Here is a 26,816-nt window from a genome sequence, read left to right on the forward strand (position 1 = left end):
TGGCTGACTGACCGAACCCAAAGGGTGCTCATCAATGGTTCCTCTTCATCCTGGAGAAGAGTGACTAGTGGGGTGCCACAGGGTTCTGTCTTGGGCCCGGTCTTATTCAACATCTTTATCAACGACTTGAATGATGGACTCAAGGGCATCCTGATCGAATTTGCAGATGACACCAAACTGGGAGGGGTGGCTAACACCCCAGAGGACAGGATCACACTTCAAAACGACCTTGACAGATTAGAGAACTGGGCCAACACAAACAAGATAATTTTAACAGGGAGAAATGTAAAGTATTGCACTTGGGCAAAAAAAATGAGAGGCACAAATACAAGATGGGTGACACCTGGCTTGAGAGCGGTACATGTGAAAAGGATCTAGGAGTCTTGGTTGACCACAAACTTGACATGAGCCAACAGTGTGACGCGGCAGCTAAAAAAGCCAATGCAATTCTGGGCTGCATCAATAGGAGTATAGCATCTAGATCAAGGGAAGTAATAGTGCCCGACAGGGGTGCCCAATTTCCCCATTGCTTTTTATTTCAGTTCTGGAGGTGTTGCTGAACATGATTAGAAATGACCAGCAGGTTAAAGGTGTACAGGTCGGAGCTAAACATTACAAGTTAAGAGCATTTGCAGATGACCTAGTATTGACTTTGCAAGAGCCAAACACTAGTACGAAAAAGGTGTTAGAAATAATCCAACAGTTTGGCCAGGTAACCGGATTTAAGCTGAATAAACAAAAAACTAAAGTCTTAGGAAAAAACTTAACAGATATGGAGAAGGAGAAATTCCAAGAGGAGACGGGGTTGACGGTGGTCAAGAAGGTGAAATACCTAGGGGTTTACTTGACATCTAAAAATTTGAATTTGTATAAGGATAACTATGAAAAATGTTGGTCAGAAATTAAAAAAGATCTAGAAATATGGTCAAATTTGAAACTGTCAATGTTAGGCCGAATTGCAGTGATCAAGATGAATGTATTGCCTAGAATGTTATTCTTGTTTCAGACCTTGCAGATTCTTGACAAGATGGAATGTTTTAAGAGGTGGCAGAAAGATATCTCGAAATTTGTCTGGCAGGGCAAAAAGCCCAGAATCAAATTTAAAATATTGACAGATGCTAAAGAAAGAGGGGGATTTGCCCTGCCGGACTTAAAATTGTACTATGAGGCAGCAGCGTTTTGCTGGCTGAAAGAGTGGATGCTCCTCGAGAACACAGACATTTTGGATCTGGAAGGTTTTAATAATGCATTTGGTTGGCATGCATATCTATGGTATGATAAAATTAAGCTGCATAGTGCCTTTAAAAATCATATTGTCAGAAAAGCATTGTTTAATGTCTGGATAAGATATAAAGATCTATTGGAAAATAAAACCCCCAGATGGGTGTCTCCAGTGGAAGCCAAAGCAGTGAAGAAACTCAATATGGAGGTCGGATGGCCGAAGTATTGGGAAATTTTGGAACAGGAGGGAGATAAATTGAAATTACAAAGTCATGAGAAAATGAAACACAAAGTACAAAACTGGTTTCAATATCATCAAATAATGGAGTTTTTCAAACAGGACAGGAAAATTGGTTTTCAGGTGGAAAAATCAAAATTAGAGACAGAATTGTTAGAACCCAATACTAAGAATTTATCAAGAATGTATAACTTGCTGCTGAAATGGAATACACAGGATGAAACAGTTAAATCAGCTATGATTAAGTGGGCACAGGACATTGGTCATAACATTATGTCCGCTGACTGGGAATGGTTATGGAACACCGGTATTAAATTTACGGCATGTAATGCCTTAAAGGAAAACATTATGAAAATGGTTTACAGGTGGTACATGACCCCAGTCAAGCTGGCAAAAATTTATCATTTGCCTGATAATAAGTGTTGGAAATGTAAAGAGACGGAAGGTACCTTCTATCACCTTTGGTGGACATGCCCGAAGATTAAGGCCTTCTGGGAAATGATTTATAATGAAATGAAAAAGGTACTTAAATGTACTTTCTCTAAAAAACCAGAGGCCTTTCTCCTGGGCATTGTCGGCCAATTGGTGCCAAAGAAGGATAGAACTTTCTTTATGTATGCTACAACAGCAGCAAGAATACTCATCGCAAAGTATTGGAAGACACAAGATTTACCTACTCTGGAAGAATGGCAGATGAAGGTGATGGACTATATGACACTGGCTGAGATGACAGGCAGAATTCGTGACCAGGGAAAAGAGACGGCGGAAGAAGAATGGAGAAAATTTAAAAGATATCTTAAGGACTATTATAAACTTGATGAATGCTAGAATGTTAAGGTTCTTAGGAAAAAAGGGATACAGTGATATAAGATCAAAGCATAGAAAAGATTAAAATGACAGAGGTCGGGAAGGAATATTTAGAAGTTGCTAAAAAAAAATTATGGACATTGGGATGCAGAAAGGGGGGGTATGGGGGAGTCCCGGAAAAGAGGTTCATGAAGAAATATTATGAAACTATACGTGTTTGTATGTCTTTTTAGGTGTTTGTTTGTCTTCAAAAAACTCTGTAAAACCAATAAAAATTTTATAAAAAAAAAAGGGAAGTAATAGTGCCACTGTATTCTGCTCTGGTCAGACCTCACATGGAGTACTGTGTCCAGTTCTGGGCACCACAATTCAAGAAGGACACTGACAAACTGGAACGTGTCCAGAGGAGGGCAACCAAAATGGTCAAAGGCCTGGAAACGATGCCTTATGAGGAACGGCTAAGGGGGCTGGGCATGTTTAGCCTGGAGAAGAGGAGGTTAAGGGGTGATATGATAGCCATGTTCAAATATATAAAAGGATGTCACATAGAGGAGGGGGAAAGGTTGTTTTCTGCTGCTCCAGAGAAGCGGACACGGAGCAGTGGATCCAAACTACAAGAAAGAAGATTCCACCTAAACATTAGGAAGAACTTCCTGACAGTAAGAGCTGTTCGACAGTGGAATTTGCTGCCAAGGAGTGTGGTGGAGTCTCCTACTTTGGAGGTCTTTAAGCAGAGGCGTGACAACCATATGTCAGGAGTGCTCTGATGGTGTTTCCTGCTTGGCAGGGGGTTGGACTCGATGGCCCTTGTGGTCTCTTCCAACTCTATGATTCTATGATTCTAAGTGCATGGTTATTACATAGAATCATAGAAATAACCATGCACTTCAAAATAAGTCATGCACTTCAAAAATTGTACCATATATCCAAATAGTTTGGTTGTATAAGCAAAAAGCAGGGACAGAATGAGGAAATGGAACAAGTTAGCTGTAGCTTTTAAAAAAATGGACATTGGTTTTACCATGCATTTCTGTTTGAAGGATGGACTGCAGGACATTTACTCAATAGGATGACTTCTCCCACTGGACTGGATAGGCAGGGTCTTTCTTTTGCCTCTTCTTCCAGATTACCTAATCATGGGACCATGGCCAATCAGGGGGAAGCCAAGAGGGTGATTCAACCTGGGCCTCAAACTCAAAGGGGACCTCAACTTCAGACACTTCTTGATTTGGTCTGCAACTTATGTGGTGTTGTGGTTAAGAACGGTGGACTCGTAATCTTGGGAGCCGGGTTCGCGTCTCCGCTCCTCCACCTGCAGCTGCTGGGTGACCTTGGACCAGTCACACTTCTCTGAAGTCTCTCAGCCCCACTCACCTCACAGAGTGTTTGTTGTGGGGGAGGAAGGGAAAGGAGATTGTTAGCCGCTTTGAGACTCCTGAAGGGGAGTGAAAGGCGGGATATCAAATCCAAACTCACTCTTTCTTTCTTTCTTTTTATGCACATTGGTTAAAAATGTGAAACACTCTCAGCTTTAAGCTTCAAATTTAAGAAAATAAGAAAGGTTATCTGGTAAAAGGCTTACTTTTTTGGTAACTGATATAGAGGTTATCATATTAAAGAGCATAAAATGTCAATAAATATTCATTAAAATATATTGGCTCTGATGGTACAAGATGAGATGATGGGTGTGTCTTCTCAGATCAGCTGATTATATTAACAAACCTCTCACATATGTGTGTGCGCATGCACCTTATTTTGTGTTCATATATTGACATTTTTAAATATTTTTTATTATAGCTACGGTCCTGAAAAGATGGAAGTGGCCTAGGCCTCTCTGGACCTCATAAAGTGCACCTTCCCTTGTTTGTGGTTGTTCTTGAATCACTGAAGTGGAAATTCACTTAGAGGACTTGGATAACTTTTGCATCCCCAATGAAAAAGATAAACATGTACCCTAATGCTAGCTTTCACTCTCTGCCTCTGGCCTTAGGGGTTCCTGAATATCAATAAAGTTCTCCTGTTACCATGACTGGACTCAAGTCTCCAGCTTTACAGTGTCTGCCCTTCCAATGTACAATATGTGAGAAAGAAAGCCACAGGATTTTCTGTTGCTCACTAAAAAATCTATACAGTGGTGCCCCGCAAGACGAATGCCTCGCAAGACGGAAAACTCGCTAGACGAAAGAGTTTTCCGTTTTGGAGGTGCTTCGCAAAACGAATTTCCTATGGGCTTGCTTCGCAAGACGACAATGTCTTGCGAGTTCCTGCTGGGTTTTTTCCCTCCCCCCTTTTTTCTAAGCCGCTAGGCCGCTTATCAGCTGATCCGATCAGCAGATAAGCCGCTAAAAGCCGCTAAAAGCCGCTAAAAGCCGCTAAAAGCTGCTAATCTGCTAATCCGTCAATGGGCTTGCTTCGCAAGACGAAAAAACCGCTAGACGAAGAGAATCACAGAACGGATTTTTTTCATCTTGCGAGGCACCACTGTATTACATCTACAATTATATTATTGTCCAGGAAGGAGGGGAAGGGGAAGACAGGCTGAATTCAAAGTACCCATCAACAGAATGATTTGAAAACATTTGGGGACTGTACTAAACATTTACTAAACATTTTAGCACATCTAGGGGGTGTATATAAAGGGCATCGTAACAAATAGTGTTGAATGTCCTCCATGTCTCCAGACTCACAGATATAGAGACTTTGGTACACAGGGGTGCTATTGAATCTTCCCATTAGATATGGAGAGGGCATGCACTGAATAGGCAAAGCTGTAAATGCTTTTCTAAGTGGTGCCAATGTGAGATTAATAAAGTACTGCTCCAGCCCAAAAGATGCTTCATATATTGGATGAGTATGCCATCTGGGAAAGCGAATGAAGGTTCCTCCATTTAGAGTCCAAATAATTTTTTTCTTTGATGAGTTGTTTATCGCTGTTAAAGGCTCCAAAATTAACTGATTCATTCAATGCCAGAATTTGATTCTTTCTTTCTTTCATATCACTTACAGTGGTAACTAGGGTTAAGAACTTAATTCATTCTGGAGGTCTGTTCTTAACCTGAAACTGTTCTTAACCTGAAGCACCACTTTAGCTAATGGGGCCTTCTGCTGCTGCCACACTGCCGCCATGCGATTTCTGAAACAAAGTTCTTAACCCAAGGTACTATTTCTGGGTTAGCGGAGTCTGTAACCTGAAGCATCTGTAACCCGATGTATACCAAAATTATAATCTGCCTGTGTTAGCAGAGTCAATATATAATATGTCTTTAAAAATGAAAAGATAACAATGGATTCATACCAATAGGCAAGAAAATGCACCTTTGAAAAATGCAAATGCTGATTTGGGATTGAAACCTTTCCCATTTAAGTTAAGGCCAATGATAAATTTACAAGTACCTCTTTCACATTGAAAGGTAGAGACACAGGTTAATGAATCATTAAATTATCAATCATGCTGTTATACCCAGCAGGCTGAGGTCCAGGTGAAGGCTCCGACCTTCTGAACAAGAAATGAGGTCTTCACTCTCACTTTTTATACTGCATCACCCATGCTTGTGTAGAAAGAGAATATATGAAGTAATTTAAAATAATGTTCATTACCACTTGTGTGGTATCAAGTGGCATGTTTCTTTCTCCAGGTAGTTTGTTTTTCTCTCTCACACACACCCAGTATTTCAGCCATTTTTGTGAATGGGCACCCCACCCTCCCCATGGCAGCCATTTTATGACAGCTTCCAAGGCACTCTCTCAAGATTCTAAATGTGCTCATTACCTAATCTTCCTGATTGGGACACTTAGTGTTCATCTCAATGCTAAATTCTCTCCCTTGGAAGGAGGAGAGAGAGAAAGTGGAAGGTAAGCCAGAGAACAGCTCTGACCCAATGAAAACCAGCTCTGCTCTCAAGTTTCTTCCCTTTCATTGAATCACAGAATTGTATAGAATTGGAAGGAGCCCTTAGGGTAATCTAGTTCAATCCCTTGCAGTGCAGGAATCTCAACTAAAGCATACATTTATATTCTTTTATAATACTGATGGTGATGATGATAATGTTACAGTGGTGCCTCGCAAGACGAAATTAATCCGTTCCGCGAGTCTCTTCATCTAGCGGTTTTTTTGTCTTGCGAAGCAACCCTATTAGCGGCTTAGCGGATTAGCGCTATTAGCGGTTTAGCGGCTATTAAAGGCTTAGCGGCTATTAAAGGATTAGCGGATTAGCGGCTTAGAAAAAGGGGGGGAAGCGGAAAAAAATCGGAACACTTGCAAGACGTTTTCGTCCATAGGGAAAATCGTCTTGCAAAGCAGCTCAAAAACGGAAAACCCTTTCGTCTAGCGGGTTTTCCGTCTTGTGAGGCATTCGTCTTGCGGGGCACCACTGTACATTAGCTTCCTAATAAACCTCACGCGACGGGGTGAGCTCCTGTCGCTCGGTCCCAGCTCCTGCCAACCTAGCAGTTTGAAAGCACGCCAAAAAAGTGCAAGTAGATAAATAGGTACCGCTCCAGCGGGAAGGTAAATGGCATTTCCATGCACTGCTCTGGTTTTGGTACTCTGTTGAGCCAGAAGTGGCTCAGTCATGCTGGCCACATGACCCGGAAAAACTGTCTATGGACAAACGCCGGCTCCCTCGGCCTGTAAAGTGAGATGAGCGCCGCAACCCCAGAGTCATCCGGGACTGGACTTAACTGTCAGGGGTCCTTTACCTTTACCTTTTTAAACCTCACACACAAATGTGTGGTGATTTGTGGGTGTGCATTTTTCTGGTTGCAAATTTTTGTGCTCATCCAAAAGTATGAGCATAAGCCAAAATAGCTGAAGACATCTGGTTTAGGATCTGAATGGCATGCTAAACAGTAGATAATCTAAAATGGAAGTGGAAGCTTCCAATCTCCTTGTGGCCACATCAGAGGAAGAATGGGAAGGGGATGAGCATACAAATCGGGGGCTTACTGTGGTTCATGCTCAATATGAATGCAGCCATAGAGCTGAAAACATCTTCAACATGCAGAAAGTGTGTTTGATTGTTAGAAGTGCTATCCTCTAAGCCTTATTCTTCATTTTCAACTTGGGTCAATATAAAGCACGTAGATGATACTTCAATATTATGTGTTGCCATTGTAAAAAAAAGGGTAGCTGTGAAAGGAAGCCCCATGAAAATACTTTTGAATACCAAAAAAAAAAAATCTCATTTAAAAGGTTCTACAATACTTCTTGGAGACACTTTGTAGTGCAATGTGATTTAACCATGAGTGCAATTATTTTATAAACATCTGAAATATCAGGGGAAAGTTGAAAATCACTGCAGAAAAAAAGAGCACAGTAAAAACTTTATTATATACTACACCTTGCTTAGCTTGCTAATAAAACTCATAAAAATCATCCACAAAGGCTGTGGCTACATAAATCCACCTTATTCAACTTTATAACCCTGACAGATTTTCTTTTCTTTCTTTTTTAATAAACATAAAGATAATATGCAGTAGATAGTAAAAGTTAGATTAATTAAAAAAGCCATTGTAAAACTGCCCTAACTTCATAGACAATGACAACTGTGCTCATCCAACTGTTCATACAAAGCTTGAGTAATAATGCCAACAGTAAAATGAAAACTGAAACGGCTCCTGACACAGTCCCAGTTTTAAAGGTCTGTTAAAGCAAGTGAAACTTTCTTCAGCGGCTGCTTATTCTGCAGAGATGAAATGAGAAGCAAAATGTGCTACAGCTACAGCTGTTTCTTTTCTGCTTGACATAATCTCCCAATCTGAAGCCACATGAACAATGCCAGGAAACATCTCACAAGACATCATACTCTAAAAAGTATGTCAAATAAATTCTGATGACCTTTCCAAATGGTGATTTTCTATTATTATAGCAGTTTGAATATTTTTTTATGACACAACAGACACAGGAAATCGAGGAATAAGATCAGATGTACCAACGTTTTGTAAGAAATCTTATATGCATAAGGCTAATTTACAATACTCTTTAGATTATTAGAATCATTATTGTTTATTGGTATGTCATTACATGCCTAGTTACCTATGCATAAGTCGCATTTGAATCAATGAGATTAGTCTTAAAGATGAAAGGATTGCACCCCCTTTCCTACGTCTGAAATAAGTAGGAGCCCCTATGCACAGATGAAGCTTCAAAAAGTGTCGTCGTATTCACTATGGTGTCAGGAACACCATCAGTTGAGAAGCCCATTCCTGCAGAGCTCTGAATTATGGTAGTAGCTTAATACTAGGTGTCTCTTGGCTCAGTAAGTAAAAGTAAACGCCAAAGCAGCTGGCAATTTCTGTTGCCCATGTGCTGGCAACCTCCATTACTGCAATGTGCTCTTGAGCTTCACTTGGAAGTAGTGGCGGAGATTCTTGCTCCAGCACTGGGGGCGGAAAGCAGGCGGGAGCGTGGCGGGTGTGCATCCCAGGGGCGTGGCGCACGTCCCGGGGGTGTAGTGCGCCGCCCGCAGGAGCATGGTGCGCCTCCTGGGGGCGTGGCGTGCTGTCTGCGGGGGCGTGGCACCCAGCGTAGGGGGGCAGCCACAATGGCACCCCATCGGGATCGTGGTGCCGGGGGTGATGCGCTCCCCCTGCCCCCCTCTTCCTCCGCCAGTGCTTGGAAGCTGCAGCTAGTTCAGAATGTAGGAGATTGACTGCTTGTTGGGACAGAACATCCCCCTCACAGAATGTTGCTGTTGTAAGAATTGCACTGACTGCCAAGTAGCTAAAAGGCTATGTTCAAGGAGATGGTACAGATGTACAGAAGTCCTATGCATCTTGGGACCAGAATACCTGAAAGATTGCTGCATCCCAATCAATCACTGCACTCTACAGGAGAGGACATCCTGCAGATACTATCTTATCCGGAGAGCCATTCCACATGTTGTAACGATCAGGATTTACCCCTTTGAACTCAATTTCATTGCATTTCAGGCCCTTTTACTGTCTTTTTGACACCTGTTGAAGACTTTCCTATTTCAGCAAAACTTCTAAGTGAACATCTATTTACCCCAGTTGCTATCAGTAGTAGATTTGAAATTATTTTTATATATGTAATTGTTTTATGTAGGTGATATTCAACTATATTTTACTCCTAATAGACCCAAAAGACCTTACTTCGCCGTGTTTATTAATTTCAGTGGGTCTGCTCTGAAAAAAACTAAGTTGAAAACTACCAGTGTGTTTTCTTGTATTGTGAAATTGCTTTCAGATGCCTTGTTATTATAAAGATATTTAATAATTATCTAGAATGGCCTGCTACATGTTGAACGCTTGACGTGGTAGTGGAGTAGATTTTTTACAATGCCAGATTTTATTATGACTGATATGGTTCCATCTATATGAAGGTACTACACTTTAATAGACCTATTGACGCCCACTGTTTTCCTTTCAATCCATACAAATGCCATATGCTGCATTTGGTGGAGTCTTGAGGTCAGATCCAACAAAGATCTTGTGCTAGTGGAAACCAGTGAAATGAGTCCCACTAGCTCAACAGGACTCCCCACCCCTTTGCCTGTGTATTCCTACTCCCTCACCAAATCTGCTTTGGAGGGTCAGGGTATACCTCCAGAACATAACACAGGGGGAGAAAATGAGATAGGTGACAGAATAATTTGCTTATTATCACTACTTTGAATTGGGAGGAACATTTTTTTAAGAAAGAAAAACCAGTCAAAGCCTTCCCTGCAACTATAGAAGGCTTCCAATGGATTGAGAGGTTTGTGTTTTCTTTTACATAAAGCTGTCCAGAAGGGGAAGAAGTTTTAAATATTTTCCCCTCAACTATATTTCATAGGTGAGACTATTTATAAAAGGGCAGCCAAAAATCAATCTGTAGCAGCTAACATTTTTTCCTATATTAGTACAGCCAGTATGCTATGGGTACAGCCTGCATGAAAACAAGCAGAGGGACAGAACAGCAGTCATCCCTTGATCAGTCCCCCCCCCCCAGCAGGCTGATCACATCCCTGAGGAAGAAGAGAAAGCCTCTTAAGAGAGCAAGCAATCTGGGGGTGCACTCTGGGCCAGGCAGCACTGATGTCTGATTCTCGCAGCAGAAAACAGCATGCGCAATTGGCCAACTGTAAAGGTTTAGTGAACCAAGGTTGATGAGTCCAGAAATGAGTGACAAGTATACTGCTGGAAATCTTGTGTGACATGCCTGGACTGACTGAATATACGGGGTATCATCAGCTGAAGCAGATGTATCCAGAACGGTGTCTGGCAGATAACAAAGGCTGGCATGCAGTCAAGTAAATGCCGTTCTGCCCAAATGGCAAGGTAAGAGGAACAATGACATCTACACAATTGCAGGAAAGGCATACATGGCAAGAAAAAAAAGGTCAAGATTGTTCCACTGAATTGATGTTACGGAATGGAAACGCGGCATAATTTGTCGACATTAATAAACAGCTGAAGTGAGCACAGTTAAGGTGACATATGAAACCCTTCAGGGGGGCTTGTCTTGGTACTGTGTGCAAAGAGGCAGTCATATATAAATGAAAAGGCAAAAATACCTAGTTATGGCCATTACATGGCAACCACATCTGGTAAACATGTGAGGTGCTGGGGTGAATCTAAATCACAGTAGCCAGTATCAGAAGCAGGCAGCACCAACTGCAAAGCTCAGAAATGTTCTGTACTGAGGTTGAACAGAAACATTGGAATAAGCATCATTTAGCTTCACAAACATGGCAAAGAACGCATATATGGCACAACTGAAATGTATATACAAAGAGGAGGATGTTGGTCAAATAAATTATCCTGAACACTTTGGTTCTTAGATAGTAATTGCCACCTCCAAGGTGTAAAATTGAGCAGAAGTTGCCATCCTTCTTCAGCATTACGAACAGAAGTACTAGCTGAAATGCCATGAGGAGGCAAGGCTAAAATTCCAGTAAGAGGGCAGCAGTGAAGGCTGCTGGAACCTAGACCTGGTCAGGTGCCTAGGAGGTCACGCAGGTGGCACATAAGTCCCTATTCTCCTCCTTTGTGAGCAATTTTGTTGTGATGCAATTTCAATCACTCCATGACTTGTTTCCCTGTCAATATTAGGAAGGCACCTTTGCTGTATTACGTAGACTGCCTAAACACGTTCTATTTGACCAATCTTACTCAGACATGTAATTCTGGCATGTACTTTAATGTGTGTGTGTACACCCACCCACCATGGATTTTACTTATATTTTATAGTCCACTTATTTTTAACATCTGATTTTATTGGTATTTTTAATGTTTATTTTACACTGTGATTAAGCAGTACGTAACTTACAAAGCAATGACAAACCTAGACAGCATCTTAAAAAGCAGAGACATCACCTTACTAACAAAGGCCTGTATAGTCAAAGCTATGGTTTTCCCAGTAGTGATGTATGGAAGAGAGAGCTGGACCATAAAGAAGGCTGATCGCCGAAGAATTGATGCTTTTGAATTATGGTTCTGGAGGAGTCTCTTGAGAGTCCCATGGACTGCAAGAAGATCAAACCTATCCATTCTGAAGGAAATCAGCCCTGAGTGCTCACTGGAAGGACAGAATCTGAAGCTGAGGCTCCAATACTTTGGCCACCTCATGAGAAGAGAAGACTCCCTGGAAAAGACCCTGATGCTGGGAAAGATGGCGGGCACAAGGAGAAGGGGACGACAGAGGACGAGATGGTCGGACAGTGTTCTCAAAGCTACCAGCATGAGTTTGACCAAATTGCGGGAGGCAGTGGAAGACAGGAGGACCTGGCATGCTCTGGTCCAGGGGGTCACAAAGAGTCAGACACGACTAAACAACTAAACAACAACAAACTTATGTTAAATAAATGAAATTCTACTTTTCTGAGACTGTAGTTCCTCATGCCACATCATACACCACTTGAGAGTACCTTAACTCTCCCAAGAGACTTTTTGGAGTATATGAGGAACTATACTGAGTGTGTGTGTAAAGAATTGGTAGCATTCCTTATGCGTGAGTAGAGAAGCTACTGTTGACATCGGTGGGGTTTAGCTTCCAACTTATATTTATTTTAAAAACTAAATATATTTCATAAGAAAATGTAAGCAAGCACTAGATTGTTTAGTGTGTGTTCATCACGCACACACAGTTATTTTTCCAGTAGGCTCACATACTATGTACTAAAATGAAATTTTAACTGTACCACTTCTTAAAGTCTTTTCAAAACCTTCCTATTTATTCTTGCAACAGAAATATAAATGAGTCTTTAAAAGGGTTCTTGAGACAGATGAAACTTAGTAACACTAAGTGTGAGTTTCTATGTTCATCCTAATGATGTCAATAAAATTATAAGAAGTGTTTGTTTATTAGTACCAAAATAAACTGGTAAACACATTTATAAACAATTAATGATTTGCTGGCAATTGTATCAGAGATATCTCCCAGGCTACTAGTTTTTGTATAAGAGTGGCCTGATAAGACACAAATATCAACAAAATACAGCTAAAAAGCTGTTAGGAAGTAGGAACAGACAAGCAATATTGTCCTCACATAGCCAGCAGTCTAAATCCCAACCAGTATTGGAGGTAGGTAAAGGAATTACCCTAGTAACAATTCAGTGAGACAATTAACAGCAGTTGGTTTGGAAAATGCAATTGGCTATTGCAGGATTGAGAGCTGAGGCTGATTGGCTCCCAGAAATATTTTTAAAAAGAAAGGAAACCACACTCCATGGGACCCTGCGTCAATAATGATCCCCATCCTGTTTGTCATTCTGAGTTCTTGTTTATATCCAAACACATCTGCAGTAATGTCTGGTTTCATTTTAAACTTCCTTCCCAGTTGAACACTGAGCTGCATGCCTGGCCCCATACCAGAGAGTCTCAAAGGTATTCTTGGGACAACTACATTTCAATAGCCTTCAAAAACCTGCAAAGCCGCTAGCTGAGGTGTGTATAAGGACACTATTTCCTTGAGCCTCTTTCTGGGGTGCCAAACAAAAAATGCTAGGCAATTCTAAAACTCATTTCTTGCAGAAATACAAGGATCCTGTAAGGGGTGAAAATTAGTTGAGTGGGGAGGGTGGTGGAAAACTCCTGTAGGAAAATCAGATTTTAAAAAACAGCTGCTGTAGCGAAGTTTATTTCATAAATAATAGTGAGAGGAGCTGCCCATTTTCTAGGATCCAGTAATCAATTTGCTTGCTGTAGCAGAGATTTGCTGCAGTGGGAAGGGACCAAAGCTGAATGGAGCCAAGAGCTAATTTAAGTGGAGAGATAATATCCACACCATACATTTAAGCTCATGGCTTCCGCTAAATAACCCTCTGAATTGTAGTTTACCCTCATAGAGCTACAATTCCCAGTACCTCTAACAAACTACAGTTCCCAGGATTCTTTCGGAGAAACCATGTGCTTTAAATGTATGGTGCAGATGTGACTAGGGCCAGGGGAAGATGGATGGATGAATTTGGGAGTGAACAGGCTAAGCCCAGAACACTGTTTCTAATTTTCCAATAATTCTACAGTATTCATGAATTGTTTCTTTTCAGGTGAGATCCTTTTGAATTTAAATTTCAGTTTAATACTGAACCACCTTGACCTCCAACCATCACACATACACAAACAAACAAACAAACAAACACAAACACACCCAAGACAAATCCAGAAACCCTGTTGAAATGTGCCTGCATTTCTTTCAGAGTTTTTTAATACCTTCCCAAAAAGTTTTCAACTATAATCTCACAAAGAGTTGGTACACTCATTTTGTTTTACTGTGGATCCATTTCCTGGTGCAGAAAAAGCTGAAGAATAAAATCAGTTTATTACCACCTGGCCTCTATACAACAAAATGTAATACCATATGCTTTTGTGGCTATCCTAAGTGCAAATTGTTATTCAAGAGCTGTAACTCACTCTAAAATCTCTAGACAGGGGGATAAATTATTTATGGGGGCTACAGCAGATGGCATGGTGAGTTAAAAATGAATTGTACTCTAAAAAGTGCCACAAACTTACACAAAAGATTTCTTATTCTGGTGCACTCACAATAATCTCTTCCAAACTTGCAGTCTTGACAGAATAGAGGTTCTTTCTGATACCTGAAAGAAGTGTCTGAAAGATACCCTATTTTTCCTTGATTAGCTCTCAGTTAAGATTCAGAGTGTGTGCAGTGGGACAGGGGAAAAGGAAGAGAGGGGATAACGACATGGAAATAAAGTTGTTTCCAATTCCCCTAAAGGAATCTGCTGGAAATAACATTTTCTCTGAGGGCTCGTCCACATGTACCTTTTGCCCCATGCTTTCTAGGCATAGGCCCGTGTTCTAAAGCTCCATTTCTGACCGCTCCCCCCCCCCCGTTTTTGCCCCGCAACTTTCCACAGGAAAAGCCGTTCTTTAACGCTAAATCAGAATAAACAACAATTTGGGTTTTTCGCAGATTGCTGTTTGCGCTAATCCAGCAGTAAAGAGCAGGTTTTTGCAGGGAAAGCTCTGGGGCAAAAGAATAAGTGCTTGGATATAGAGCTTTAAAGTGCAGACCTGAGCCTAGAAACACGGCACAAAAGGAAGCGTGGATAAGCTCTGACTAAACCAACAGCTGAAATTTGGTGCTGAGAATCTTCAGACTTATTGTACTGCAAGACTTCAGCATTCTCTGGAGAATTACAGATTCTATGGTTTCAAATTTGTCTAGTTGGGGCACCTGCCCACTGATGTCAAGAGCTGCTCAGCCAATGGCATAGCTGAAAACTGACCGTGGCCATTGACTCAGTAGCTCCTAAATGTCCTGCACAAAATAATACAGCTATTCTCAGCATGAATGTGGAAGGAAAGGCTTCAATTCAAATAAAGAGCCATTAATATGTGGGGAAATGCAACCAGGTGATTACCGGTAGTATTGAAATAGCCATGGCAGTTGAACCCCATGCAATGACATGGGGAAGACAATATTAATACATTCTCAGTTTCACTTAAGAGGTCTAAATTTAATCAGCGTTAGTTTGTAAAATAAATCACACATTGGAGTGAGCACCAGGAGTGCCAACTTGAGTAAAATATTTGGGGGCCCAGGTAAGCCCTGCTCCACATAATGGATCACATGACGCAGCACACACACACACACACACACACACACACACACTATCTGAATGATGATGTTGATCAGCTGGGGGGGGGCAACCCCCTCAAATCTTTTATTGGGAGGGGTTGAAGGGACCTCGGCCTCAAAGAGTTGGCTTTTATGGTTAGCACAAAGAAGATAACCGACAAATCAAAACACAGGTGCATAGTACATAGTGAAGTGGGCTGCAGCCCACAAAAATTCAAACCAAAACAAATCTCTTAGCTTTTAATGTACCACAAAACTCTTCATTGCGTTTATTTGTTATATTTATTAATTGCCTCATGTGACTAGTCACTTGGGTATGTACAATACAGTAGAAAACACACAGCAGACTAAGAGATATATCCCTTCCTCTCTGAATTTGCCACAATAGATTCTGGGCTTTATTCAGCTTTTGGTGGTGCGGGGTAAGGAATTTTTCTATATTTGTGAAAGAATGGTTAAAAGCTATGTGGACAAGGGAAACTAAATAGAATTCTGTGTATTCCACTTTTTCATAGACCACTCTCAATACGTAGTTTCACTGTAAAAGTACTTTGGAGTACTTTCTAATAATTCTCAACATGGAGATAATTTTCAAAGAATTGAGGGACCTCTTTTTTGCTGTTTCCAAATACCTCAGCACTGTACCACATGGAAATCCTTTTCAAAATGAAATGTGAGATGATAAAGCTTGGAAATCTTGTTGCTGTTTAAAAGCATCCTATTACTGATTCTGCTAGTGAGTGAACAACAAAAGACAAGCTGAGACATCCCCCTGGGCTAAATGCATGCAAGGAGACACCTTTAAGTACCAGAAGCATCCAGATCTGCTGCTGCTGTTTGTGTAATTGTTAAACTGATAAAATAATAAATGAATTCATTCAATGTTAAGAACTGAAGACCTCTATAGAGAAAGTGTGGAGGTTTAGTCCTGTTTGAAGGACGACAGGTATGCCTAAAAAATTCTTATGCAAACAAGTAAGCACTCATACGACGTGAATGTTTTTAAAAGTATCAGAATATGGGGATTTCCCCCCCCCCCCCGCTATTTGTTTATTGTTCTCTTTACTTGTTAACCTAGGGAAACCTGGGGAAATTGCTTGCAACTGATTCAAATCACAGGAGACAGTCTCAATTTGTCCTCTATTACTGCATGGCTACAATTTGTTTACAGGTGCTGCAGAAATGCTTTATGGGTCTACAAAGATGTTTTCTTTTGCAGACTTTGAGGGGGAAAGCATACTAACAAAAACTGAAGCTTTCATCCACATGAAATAATAAATGTGACAGGATGGTCTCCTTACAAAGTGCTGGTGTGACCAATTGTGGCTCATAGTAGGTTCAAGACAATGCCTTAAAATAGAATTTAGAAAGGAAGGAAGAAACCATCAGCATGTGAATGTGCTAAGAGACTTGCCGTTTTAAAGCATTACAAACATGGAAAGCCTATAATCAGAGACACCCGTGGGATGAGTGTACACGCTGGAGTCAATAATGCCTCTACAATGTCATTTTCAAACCTGAAGAGAAAATGGAGATACAAAAATGTGATAGAATCATACAACTGTAGAGCTGGAAGGGACCAAATGGATTGTCTGTTCTAACCCCCTCCAAATGCAGAAATCTTTCGTGGGGCTTTAACTCACAAACTGAGATTAAGAGTCTCATGCTCTACCAACTGAACCATCCCTCATCATGTAATGTCCAACACAGAAAGGGAAAGAATAGCAAATCTGCAACACAGAACACACTGCTTGTTCAGCCTCAAGCTGACTAAAAAAGAAATCAACAGGATATATTCATACTTCTGCTTGTCCCATGATTAGAAATCATGGGTCTGAGCAGTTTTTCATTTGACCTGCTGTTTTAAGGAATGGGTCCCCCTTGCCCCATTCCTTTCCCAGGGTAAATTCATTCTACAGTGCTAATTCAGGGAAGATTCTGGAGCAGATCATTAAGCAAACAGTCTGTGAGCACCTAGAAAGGAATGCTGTGATCACCAATAGTCAGCATGGATTTCTGAAAAATAAGTCATGTCAGACTAACCTGATCTCGTTTTTTGACAGAATTACAAGCCTGGTAGATGAAAGGAACGCAGTGGATGTAGCCTACCTTGATTTCAGCAAGGCATTTGACAAGGTGCCCCATGATATTCTTGTAAAGAAGCTGGTAAAATGCGGTCTTGACTATGCTACCACTCAGTGGATTTGTAACTGGCTGGCTGACCGAACCCAAAAGGTGCTCATCAATGGTTCCTCTTCATCCTGGAGAAGAGTGACTAGTGGGGTGCCACAGGGTTCTGTCTTGGGCCCGGTCTTATTCAACATCTTTATCAACGACTTGGATGATGGACTCAAGGGCATCCTGATCAAATTTGCAGATGACACCAAACTGGGAGGACAGGATCACACTTCAAAACGACCTTGACAGATTAGAGAACTGAGCCAAAACAAACAAGATGAATTTTAACAGGGAGAAATGTAAAGTATTGCACTTGGGCAAAAAAAATGAGAGGCACAAATACAAGATGGGTGACACCTGGCTTGAGAGCAGTACATGTGAAAAGGATCTAGGAGTCTTGGTTGACCACAAACTTGACATGAGCCAACAGTGTGACGCGGCAGCTAAAAAAGCCAATGCAATTCTGGGCTGCATCAATAGGAGTATAGCATCTAGATCAAGGGAAGTAATAGTGCCACTGTATTCTGCTCTGGTCAGACCTCACCTGGAGTACTGTGTCCAGTTCTGGGCACCACAGTTCAAGAAGGACACTGACAAACTGGAACGTGTCCAGAGGAGGGCAACCAAAATGGTCAAAGGCCTGGAAACGATGCCTTATGAGGAACGGCTAAGGGAGCTGGGCATGTTTAGCCTGGAGAAGAGGAGGTTAAGGGGTGATATGATAGCCATGTTCAAATATATAAAAAGATGTCACATAGAGGAGGGAGAAAGGTTGTTTTCTGCTGCTCCAGAGAAGCGGACACGGAGCAATGGATCCAAACTACAAGAAAGAAGATTCCACCTAAACATTAGGAAGAACTTCCTGACAGTAAGAGCTGTTTGACAGTGGAATTTGCTGCCAAGGAGTGTGGTGGAGTCTCCTACTTTGGAGGTCTTTAAGCAGAGGCTTGACAACCATATGTCAGGAGTGCTCTGATGGTGTTTCCTGCTTGGCAGGGGGTTGGACTCGATGGCCCTTGTGGTCTCTTCCAACTCTATGATTCTATGATTTACATCAGGCCAGTCCACTCTGGACAGCATCAGGGCATTCCCAGACAGCACACGCACTGGGTTCTGCCCAACTTTGGGGAGCCTGGCACATGTGTGTGATGTTATGGGCCAGGAGGACGCATGGCAGGGTCCGCTGTGGCTGCATTTAGGCCTGACAGGGCCTGTCACAGGCTGTGCAATATTGAGGGGGCCCAGCCCCCTGCTTCAAAATTTGGGGGGCCTTGCCCCCCCATGGCGTCCTGCCAGAAAGTGAAGACCTGTTTTGTGTTACACTGGCTCTGCTGCTTGAAAAAGCACTTCAGAGAAAGTAGAAGCAGGGAATCAAGCTAACAGCTCCTACAAGTTCCAACTGAAGTGTAAGGAGGTATTGATCTGCAGTAGCACCCTTTTGAGCCCTTTAGGGACTTGGGTACAGGCTTTTGCTGAACCCAGGACCCTTTCTCAGGAATCAGATTAACACTTAGTCCCAATGTACGGGGAAGACAAGGGCTGCAGCATGAACTACCTCACCTTGCTCAGCACATTTCCATGCTGTAATTCAGAAACAAAGGAACATCTAGGAATAAGACTGCAGGAACTGTTATGTACTGAAGTTACCACCCTCGGCCAGCAGGGGGATACTATAGTTTTCACTCAGGTCCGCAGATGCAAATAAGGAATTGGAAGTGACGTTCAGTGATTGGATATGTACATAAAGTTGTTACTGTTGCTTTGTAGTTGAGCTGTATATAAGCAGGTTGGCTCAACCCTTCAGCCCTGTTCTGTTCTGGCCTGTGAATAAACAAGAGCTGTTTGAAGAATCGCTGTGTCGTCTGATATGTTCACCCACAACTTAACAGGAACAACAGTTGGGACTCAGTAATTTGAATTCAGCATTCCAAAGCGAGGTTTTTGGAGATGATAACTCTTAACCTTTTTTGTGAGAACACTAAAAATGAAAGGATGGCTGCTGAAGTACCAGACAAAGAATTATTGTGAATAAAATATAGAAACATTTACTAGTCATGTTTGCTTTCGTAGATTTTCACGGGTACAGGAATGCAGGTTTTGGTGTCTTCGGGTGTCTTCCCGTGTAAGAGTTGGGGTGTCTAGGCGACGTTTCGACGAGGTCTCACTCGTCATCTTCAGGCTGGTGCTTTCGGCTTCTTGTTACTGGAACAGAGCTCTGTTGGCTCTGTTCCAGTAACAAGAAGCCGAAAGCACCAGCCTGAAGATGACGAGTGAGACCTCGTCGAAACGTCGCCTAGACACCCCAACTCTTACACGGGAAGACACCCGAAGACACCAAAACCTGCATTTACTAGTCATTTATCTACAATCCTTTAAAACACTCACTAATTATTTCAGGAATACATTTAAATTCTCTTAGTACTTGATGTTGAGTATTGTATTCTTTTTGAAATTCTATTCCAAATAAACATGAAGGAGCATTTGGCAATGTATAAAAGAATTAGTAACATTTCAAAACTGAATGAAGTGGTAGAAGCAGATATCATTTCAAGGCAGCAATCCTCCACAAATATACATGGGAGTAAGTCCTACTGAACTCAACGGCATTTACTTCTTAGTAGATATGTATAGGATTGCACTATGAGCCAGCAAAAGCAGCATGTTCTGCTAAAATAAAATTAAGCACTTGCATTGTTATGGACCAAACTGCAATACCCTTACACACTGGCTTTTGCGGTAGAAGGATAAGGATTAAGTAATGAAAGCTGCTAGTTAACAAAGGAACCACATCCATAGCGAATCCCCCTAAAATCTGTGAGGTCACCTCTTAGACCTGTAGAGGAACAAGTACAGTATGTTGTTAAACTGTGGTCAGAACACAGCACACTGGAGAACTAGAACCTGTTGTGAATCAATAGACAAGAAATAAGTATCTACAATCTTGTCAGAAGGAAAACCAACTGAGGAAAGTGACAAATTATTTTTAAGACCAAATATGCATTCCAAGGATTGACTATGAAGCAAACTAATCCTGCCAATTATTAATTCATAAACCAGTTGGCATGTAGACTTGGCATCTTCTTGCACATATAGTTTCAGCACAATATGAAAACAATTAAGATTTAATTTTATACTCCCAGGAGTCAAACAATGTTTAAAAAATACAATGTAAATAACACTGGGTATCAGAAAAAGTAATATTACATAAGTCCAATTTACTTGTGGCATATTAGTGTGATTCAGCATCAGGAAAAACTAAATGCTAATGCTGATTTTATTTCTTTTGGATATATTTACATATGCAGAGCTTTGTTTAAATATTGTGAAAAAGATTTAGGAGGAAAATCCATAATTCAGGATAGAATTATTAATTTCTAAAATAAATACTGCCATAAATGAGCACCTGAGCCCTTTTCAGTTAGGCTTAAGGCTTTGGCGGTCCTACTTGGTATTTGAATCACACTTCAGTGGTGGAAAACCATTCATGAATAACTTATAAAAAGAGGCATTAAAATGGAAATAAGTATTAACAATTATCATTGTTAACTACAATATCACACAGAGGTCCAAAAATTGTGGCTAATTTACTAGCTAACTATTAACTGTCCAGCAGCAAGCCACAATTTTAGTGGGCCTTAGTTCTAGGTAATGGCCCTTCAGATTATTTATTTATTTAGCATCAGCTATGCAATGCAAAAGGCACTTCACCCCCCAAAATGGTATGAGAAGTTCTTTTCCCAAGGGACTTGAAAAACTAAAAACAGACGCTGGAAACAATAGAGGAAGAAAATGGAAATGGAGGCAGAAGTAATTCAGTAGTAATTCAGAAGCAATGCTATTATTTCAGCCACACATACTTTGGCTTACTCACAGGTACTGGGACTAGGGCAGTTTCCCCCAACCTGATATTCAACAGATGTTTTAGACTTCAACTCCCACCAGCCCCAGGAAGTATGGCCAATGGTCATACTCCAAACATCTGGAGAGCACTAGGTTGGGAAAGGCTGAACTAGGAGGTGTCTCAAAGATGCCAAAGCAAGAGAGAAAGGGTGGACTTGTTTCAAAGAGCAGGAGATGTTCAGACAGTTGAAAGTGCTGGAGCTGGAGATTGAGGCGGCCAGCGCTGTGCAACGTGTGTAATGTCAGCATGTTGTGCGACGTGCTGCGGAATTAATGTGAGCATGTTGTGCAGTGTGCATGCACAGCCACTGCAAATTTGGGGGGATGGGGCCTTTGCCCCCCCCCCAGCACACCCTAGATGACACCTATGGGCAGGGGTGTGTCTGGGTATGTGGAATCACACCTTAAAACTGATAGCTAGCTCTATTTAAATGCTTAGCAAACATATATTGCTATTTGTATAGAGTTTAGCAGGGCTTATTCTCAAGCAACTGAACATATGATTGTAGTCCTAGTCGCTATTAATAATTTCCCTCTTTTGTTCTTTAACCTTTCCCAAACTCTGGGTAACAAGGACAAGAAATAATATAGTGCATTGTCTTTGATCTGGCTAGATCCACTCACACAAAGACAGTAATTTGTTGACCTATTTAATGTACTGGTCAGATATTCTGCAAGCGTAGTCTGCAATCTGAGCTAAGTAAACATGTGTCTCACAGGAAAGTTAATTCCCCCAGATGAACAACCCTCTTATGGTTCAATTTAATTTTAAAATACTAAACCGAGGACATCATTCTTCATATATTCAAAGTTCAGCCTGGCATCTTTAGTAAAAATTACATCATAGATCCTGAAGTCAGAAATATCCTGAGATGACATTACAGTGCAAATTGAATAAATGGACATCAAAAGACAAACATATAGGATTAAAGAATTCTGAGCTCAAATGGGCATGGCTCGTCTGGCAACCAAGGCAGATGCTTAATTGCCAATGCAATTCTGGGCTGCATCAATAGGAGTATAGCATCTAGATCAAGGGAAGTAATAGTGCCACTGTATTCTGCTCTGGTCAGACCTCACCTGGAGTACTGTGTCCAGTTCTGGGCACCACAGTTCAAGAAGGACACTGACAAACTGGAACGTGTCCAGAGGAGGGCAACCAAAATGGTCAAAGGCCTGGAAACGATGCCTTATGAGGAACGGCTAAGGGAGCTGGGCATGTTTAGCCTGGAGAAGAGGAGGTTAAGGGGTGATATGATAGCCATGTTCAAATATATAAAAGGATGTCACATAGAGGAGGGAGAAAGGTTGTTTTCTGCTGCTCCAGAGAAGCGGACACGGAGCAATGGATCCAAACTACAAGAAAGAAGATTCCACCTAAACATTAGGAAGAACTTCCTGACAGTAAGAGCTGTTCGACAGTGGAATTTGCTGCCAAGGAGTGTGGTGGAGTCTCCTCCTTTGGAGGTCTTTAAGCAGAGGCTTGACATCCATATGTCAGGAGTGCTCTGATGGTGTTTCCTGCTTGGCAGGGGGTTGGACTCGATGGCCCTTGTGGTCTATTCCAACTCTATGATTCTATGATTCTATGATTAATGCAAGAGCTCTCCTGATTTTGAGGCCTATGCCACTTAGAATACAAAGCGCTAAGGTAAAACTGATCTGAAGCAGATGTATTTCCCTCAAGTCTGTCTTCTGTTCCCCAAAAACCTCAGACAGTGAAGAAGACCCTAGCAGGAATAAGGTTCCACTACACACACACACACACACACACACACACACACACACACACTGCAAACCAGTCAAGATTGTACAACTCTTCATATGTGGCAGGAAGGGGTGTGTCTCGCACACATGACAGGGCTATGCAGAGCAACCCCCTCATGCAGGCCTTTCAAAATATGAAGGGAGTTGAGAAAGTATCCACCTGATGCAACAAGCAAAAGGAGGAACACCTCTTCCTAACACAACTAATACAACCATAAATGTAAGTCGGAGGAAAAAGCCAAAAAGGGCAACATTAAGCACAGAAAAGGAAATTCCTGGGTTGGAGTTGTACTAACAGAACACCGCTTATTCCATACACACAACTTTTGTTGTAACAGAAAGGAAACAAATAATGCTTCAGAAAAACATGGAATGGGAACTTGAACATCTTCCTGGCAGGAGAAACATCAAAGGTGTGCCTTGGCCTGGACAGCTCAGCTGGTTAGAATGTGGATGAGACAGTGTTACGTACAGGGTGAACAGGACTTGAAATCAATAGAATGTACTTTATGTTGGACTGGATTGTGACTATTTCATAAATAGAAATATGTTTTTCAAGTTCTCCCTACCCAAATATAATACAGGCAGCAGCCATTTTGTGCACAACTGCCAACACACACTGTTTTTGGCCCTAGAAGGGGGCTGAATGGGGAGGGAGCTATAAGGGGTGGAGGGGGCTCTGGCCGCTCTGCCAATGTGCACGATGACCCAGAAAGCAACCGCCGCACAACTGAGGAGTTGCCTGTACCTTCACTCCATTATCCTCTGGGTGCCCCCTAGCAACTTTCTCATACAATGGAACCTTGGTTGTTGAACGTAATCCATTCCGGAAGACTGTTTGACTTCTGAAACATTCAACAACCGAGGCACAATTGCCGGTTGGCAAAATCCATAGAAAAAGTGGAGAAACGTGCCTCGGAAGCTGTTTGACTTCCAAAGCGCGTTCAAAAATGGAAGCATTCACTTCCGGGTTGTTGGTGTTAGAAAGCCAAAATGTACGGATTTCTGAATCGTTCAAGGTTCCACTGTATAGCTGCCCCCTTTAACACTTCTGAACCATCCTCTGTCCACATAGGAAAAAAATTAGAAGAGCCAGTGTTTCTCAGCTGTAAACCTCAGAATCCAGAACCAGATTACACCAACAGCACTGGTGCTACACAGGAGTCACCAGTTGGCTTCTGGAATACAAAGAGTGATAAGCTCCAAACTACAAGAAAGAAGATTCCACCTAAACATTAGGAAGAACTTCCTGACAGTAAGAGCTGTTCGACAGTGGAATTTGCTGCCAAGGAGTGTGGTGGAGTCTCCTACTTTGGAGGTCTTTAAGCAGAGGCTTGACAACCATATGTCAGGAGTGCTCTGATGGTGTTTCCTGCTTGGCAGGGGGTTGGACTCGATGGCCCTTGTGGTCTATTCCAACTCTATGATTCTATGATTCTATGATTCTAAGCTGTAGGAAGCTACAGAATCTTTCAGCAAACAGTGATATGGTTAATCATGGTGGTGTTTGCTATCACATGAACCCAATACTTTTTGTAACAATATTAAAACACTGAACATGAGGCCAAATTCTACAAAAATAGGCAAAATGAGAATTGGCATACCTTTGGATATCTCTTGCCCATCTGTTTTGTTGGATCTTTGGCTGAGTCATACGGATTAACACCAGTAAATACTTTTGGTTCCTTGGCTTCTCTGAGAGCTTTCTGGGAAGGTCCCGGTGATCCATCTTCTCTTTCACACTTACGGCCGGCTATAAAATAAAAGCAGTTTGGTTTTTACATTTGTTTAAAAAATCATTTTTTGGTAGAAATTAAGCATGCATAAATTTGTTCTACTATAAAACAAATTAATCCCTGATTAATTTGCCCAACTTGCTTGTGATTTCAATCCAACCCAACAAGGATTGGCAATCTAAACTGGAATCTCAAATGGAACAGATAGGACATTGGCCCTCATCCAGACTAAATAAACTCTTTTGAACATTCCTGGCAACTGATCTGTACACACCCAGAAGATGGGACTACTAGTGTCAATGTGGGCACCATGATGCAGAGCCTGAAGAACCACAGAGCAGAAGATTCCATATTGTTTGAAAATCAACAGTGTTTGGGAGAAGAGGACTGCAGTCACAAAATTAGAATCTTGGGGTTTTTTTATTTAGCAGAGCTCTAAAAATGAGTATGAGTATGAAAGTATATCTGCATGTACAACTGCACACCCACAAGTCACAAGTGTCTCATTATATTCTCTCCAGTTAAAAAGCTGGTTGGGAAGTCTATGCTGGATAGCAATTTGAGAATGACAGAAAAAGCTCTGACTAAAAAGAGCACCAAATGGACTATCTGCATTGGGGCTACTACCTTTAACATGAAAGACGATGTAACATTCACATTTACAATAGCAAAGAGAACTAATATGGACCAGATCCTTCTGTGTTGCCCTTCATCACTGATTCCATGGGAAGTTCATAACAGTACAAATACATTACTAAGAAAAATGCTACAATACAAAGCACTTCAAAATCTTCATACCATGCATACTTTTATTTATTTGTTTTGTTTTTAAATTTTTATTAAATTTTATTGAATACAAAAAAAGAACTTTTAATTCTTTATTACTTGAAGTGGTCCTACATAGATAATACAATGTAACATATTATTACAAACCCATTTGAAACAGCATTCAAATGCAGGTTTTATGCTTGATTTTTTTCTAATATAAAAAGCCCCAAACAATGCAATGTTCCTTCACAGGTGAGTTGTACCAGCCACTTTATCACTTTGCTGTTTTCCCAGCTTTACAATATCCTTTTTGAGATGTAGGTACCAGAACTGTACACACTATTCCAAGTGCAGCTGCACCACAAATTTCCCTTTCCTAATGCTCCCTACCATGGAATTCATCTTTTAAACAGCTGGGTCAACATATTAATTGAGCTTTCCATCAACAGTCCCCAAGATGCCTTTTCTGGTGGTCAGTCTCTGCCACTGAACTGCTTTTGCCATTTTAACACCATCTTAATGCTTAAGGGATGCTGGTGGCACTGTGGGTTAAACCACAGAGCCTAGGGCTTGCCGATCAGAGGGTCGACGGTTCAAATCCCCACGACGGGATGAGCACCCATTGCTCGGTCCCTGCTCCTGCCAAACAAGCAGTTCGAAAGCACAAAGTGCAAGTAGGTAAATAGGTACCGCTCTGGCGGGAAGGTAAACAGCATTTCCATGCGCTGCTCTGATTTGCCAGAAGCGGCTTAGTCATGCTGGCCACATGACCCGAAAGCTGTATGCCGGCTTTACCTTTAATGCTTAAGGTCAGCATCATAATTCCTATCAATTTCCTTGTGCAAAATTCAACAGAACTGTTAAGTTTGAAGGTTACAAATGCTGGAATAATGATTACACATGAGCAGTACTATTTTTCTAGAAAAAGAGGTGCCGAAACTCACCATGAACGCCTCCCTTGTTCCATATTGATGGCAATGGTGCCCACTTGAGAGGTGCCAGAACTGAGTTCAAGTGAGTTCTGGCTGAAAAAAGCCCTGCACATGAGGCTGATGGAAGTTGCTGTAAATCCAGCTGTACCATTAATTTTTTGATTATTTTAAATATTATTTATTTTTTTGACTTTTAAAATATATCCGTAGGACAACCTACTTGA

The 26,816-nt window shown here is 41.4% G+C and overlaps 1 protein-coding gene across 2 annotated transcripts in view; it reads right to left on the reverse strand.

The window, feature by feature from the left end:
- SPAG16 (sperm associated antigen 16) overlaps positions 1 to 26,816 on the reverse strand; it is a 466,237-nt gene that overhangs the window by 400,877 nt on the left and 38,544 nt on the right. For both annotated transcript variants that reach the window (XM_081172704.1, XM_081172703.1), the window contains exon 9: positions 24,761 to 24,909. In XM_081172704.1, the coding sequence (XP_081028830.1) occupies positions 24,761 to 24,909 (149 nt within the window). The remainder of the gene's footprint in view (positions 1 to 24,760; positions 24,910 to 26,816) is intronic.

This window comes from Podarcis bocagei, assembly GCF_964188305.1.
Source record: "Podarcis bocagei genome assembly, chromosome: 1".
NCBI lineage: Eukaryota > Metazoa > Chordata > Lepidosauria > Squamata > Lacertidae > Podarcis > Podarcis bocagei.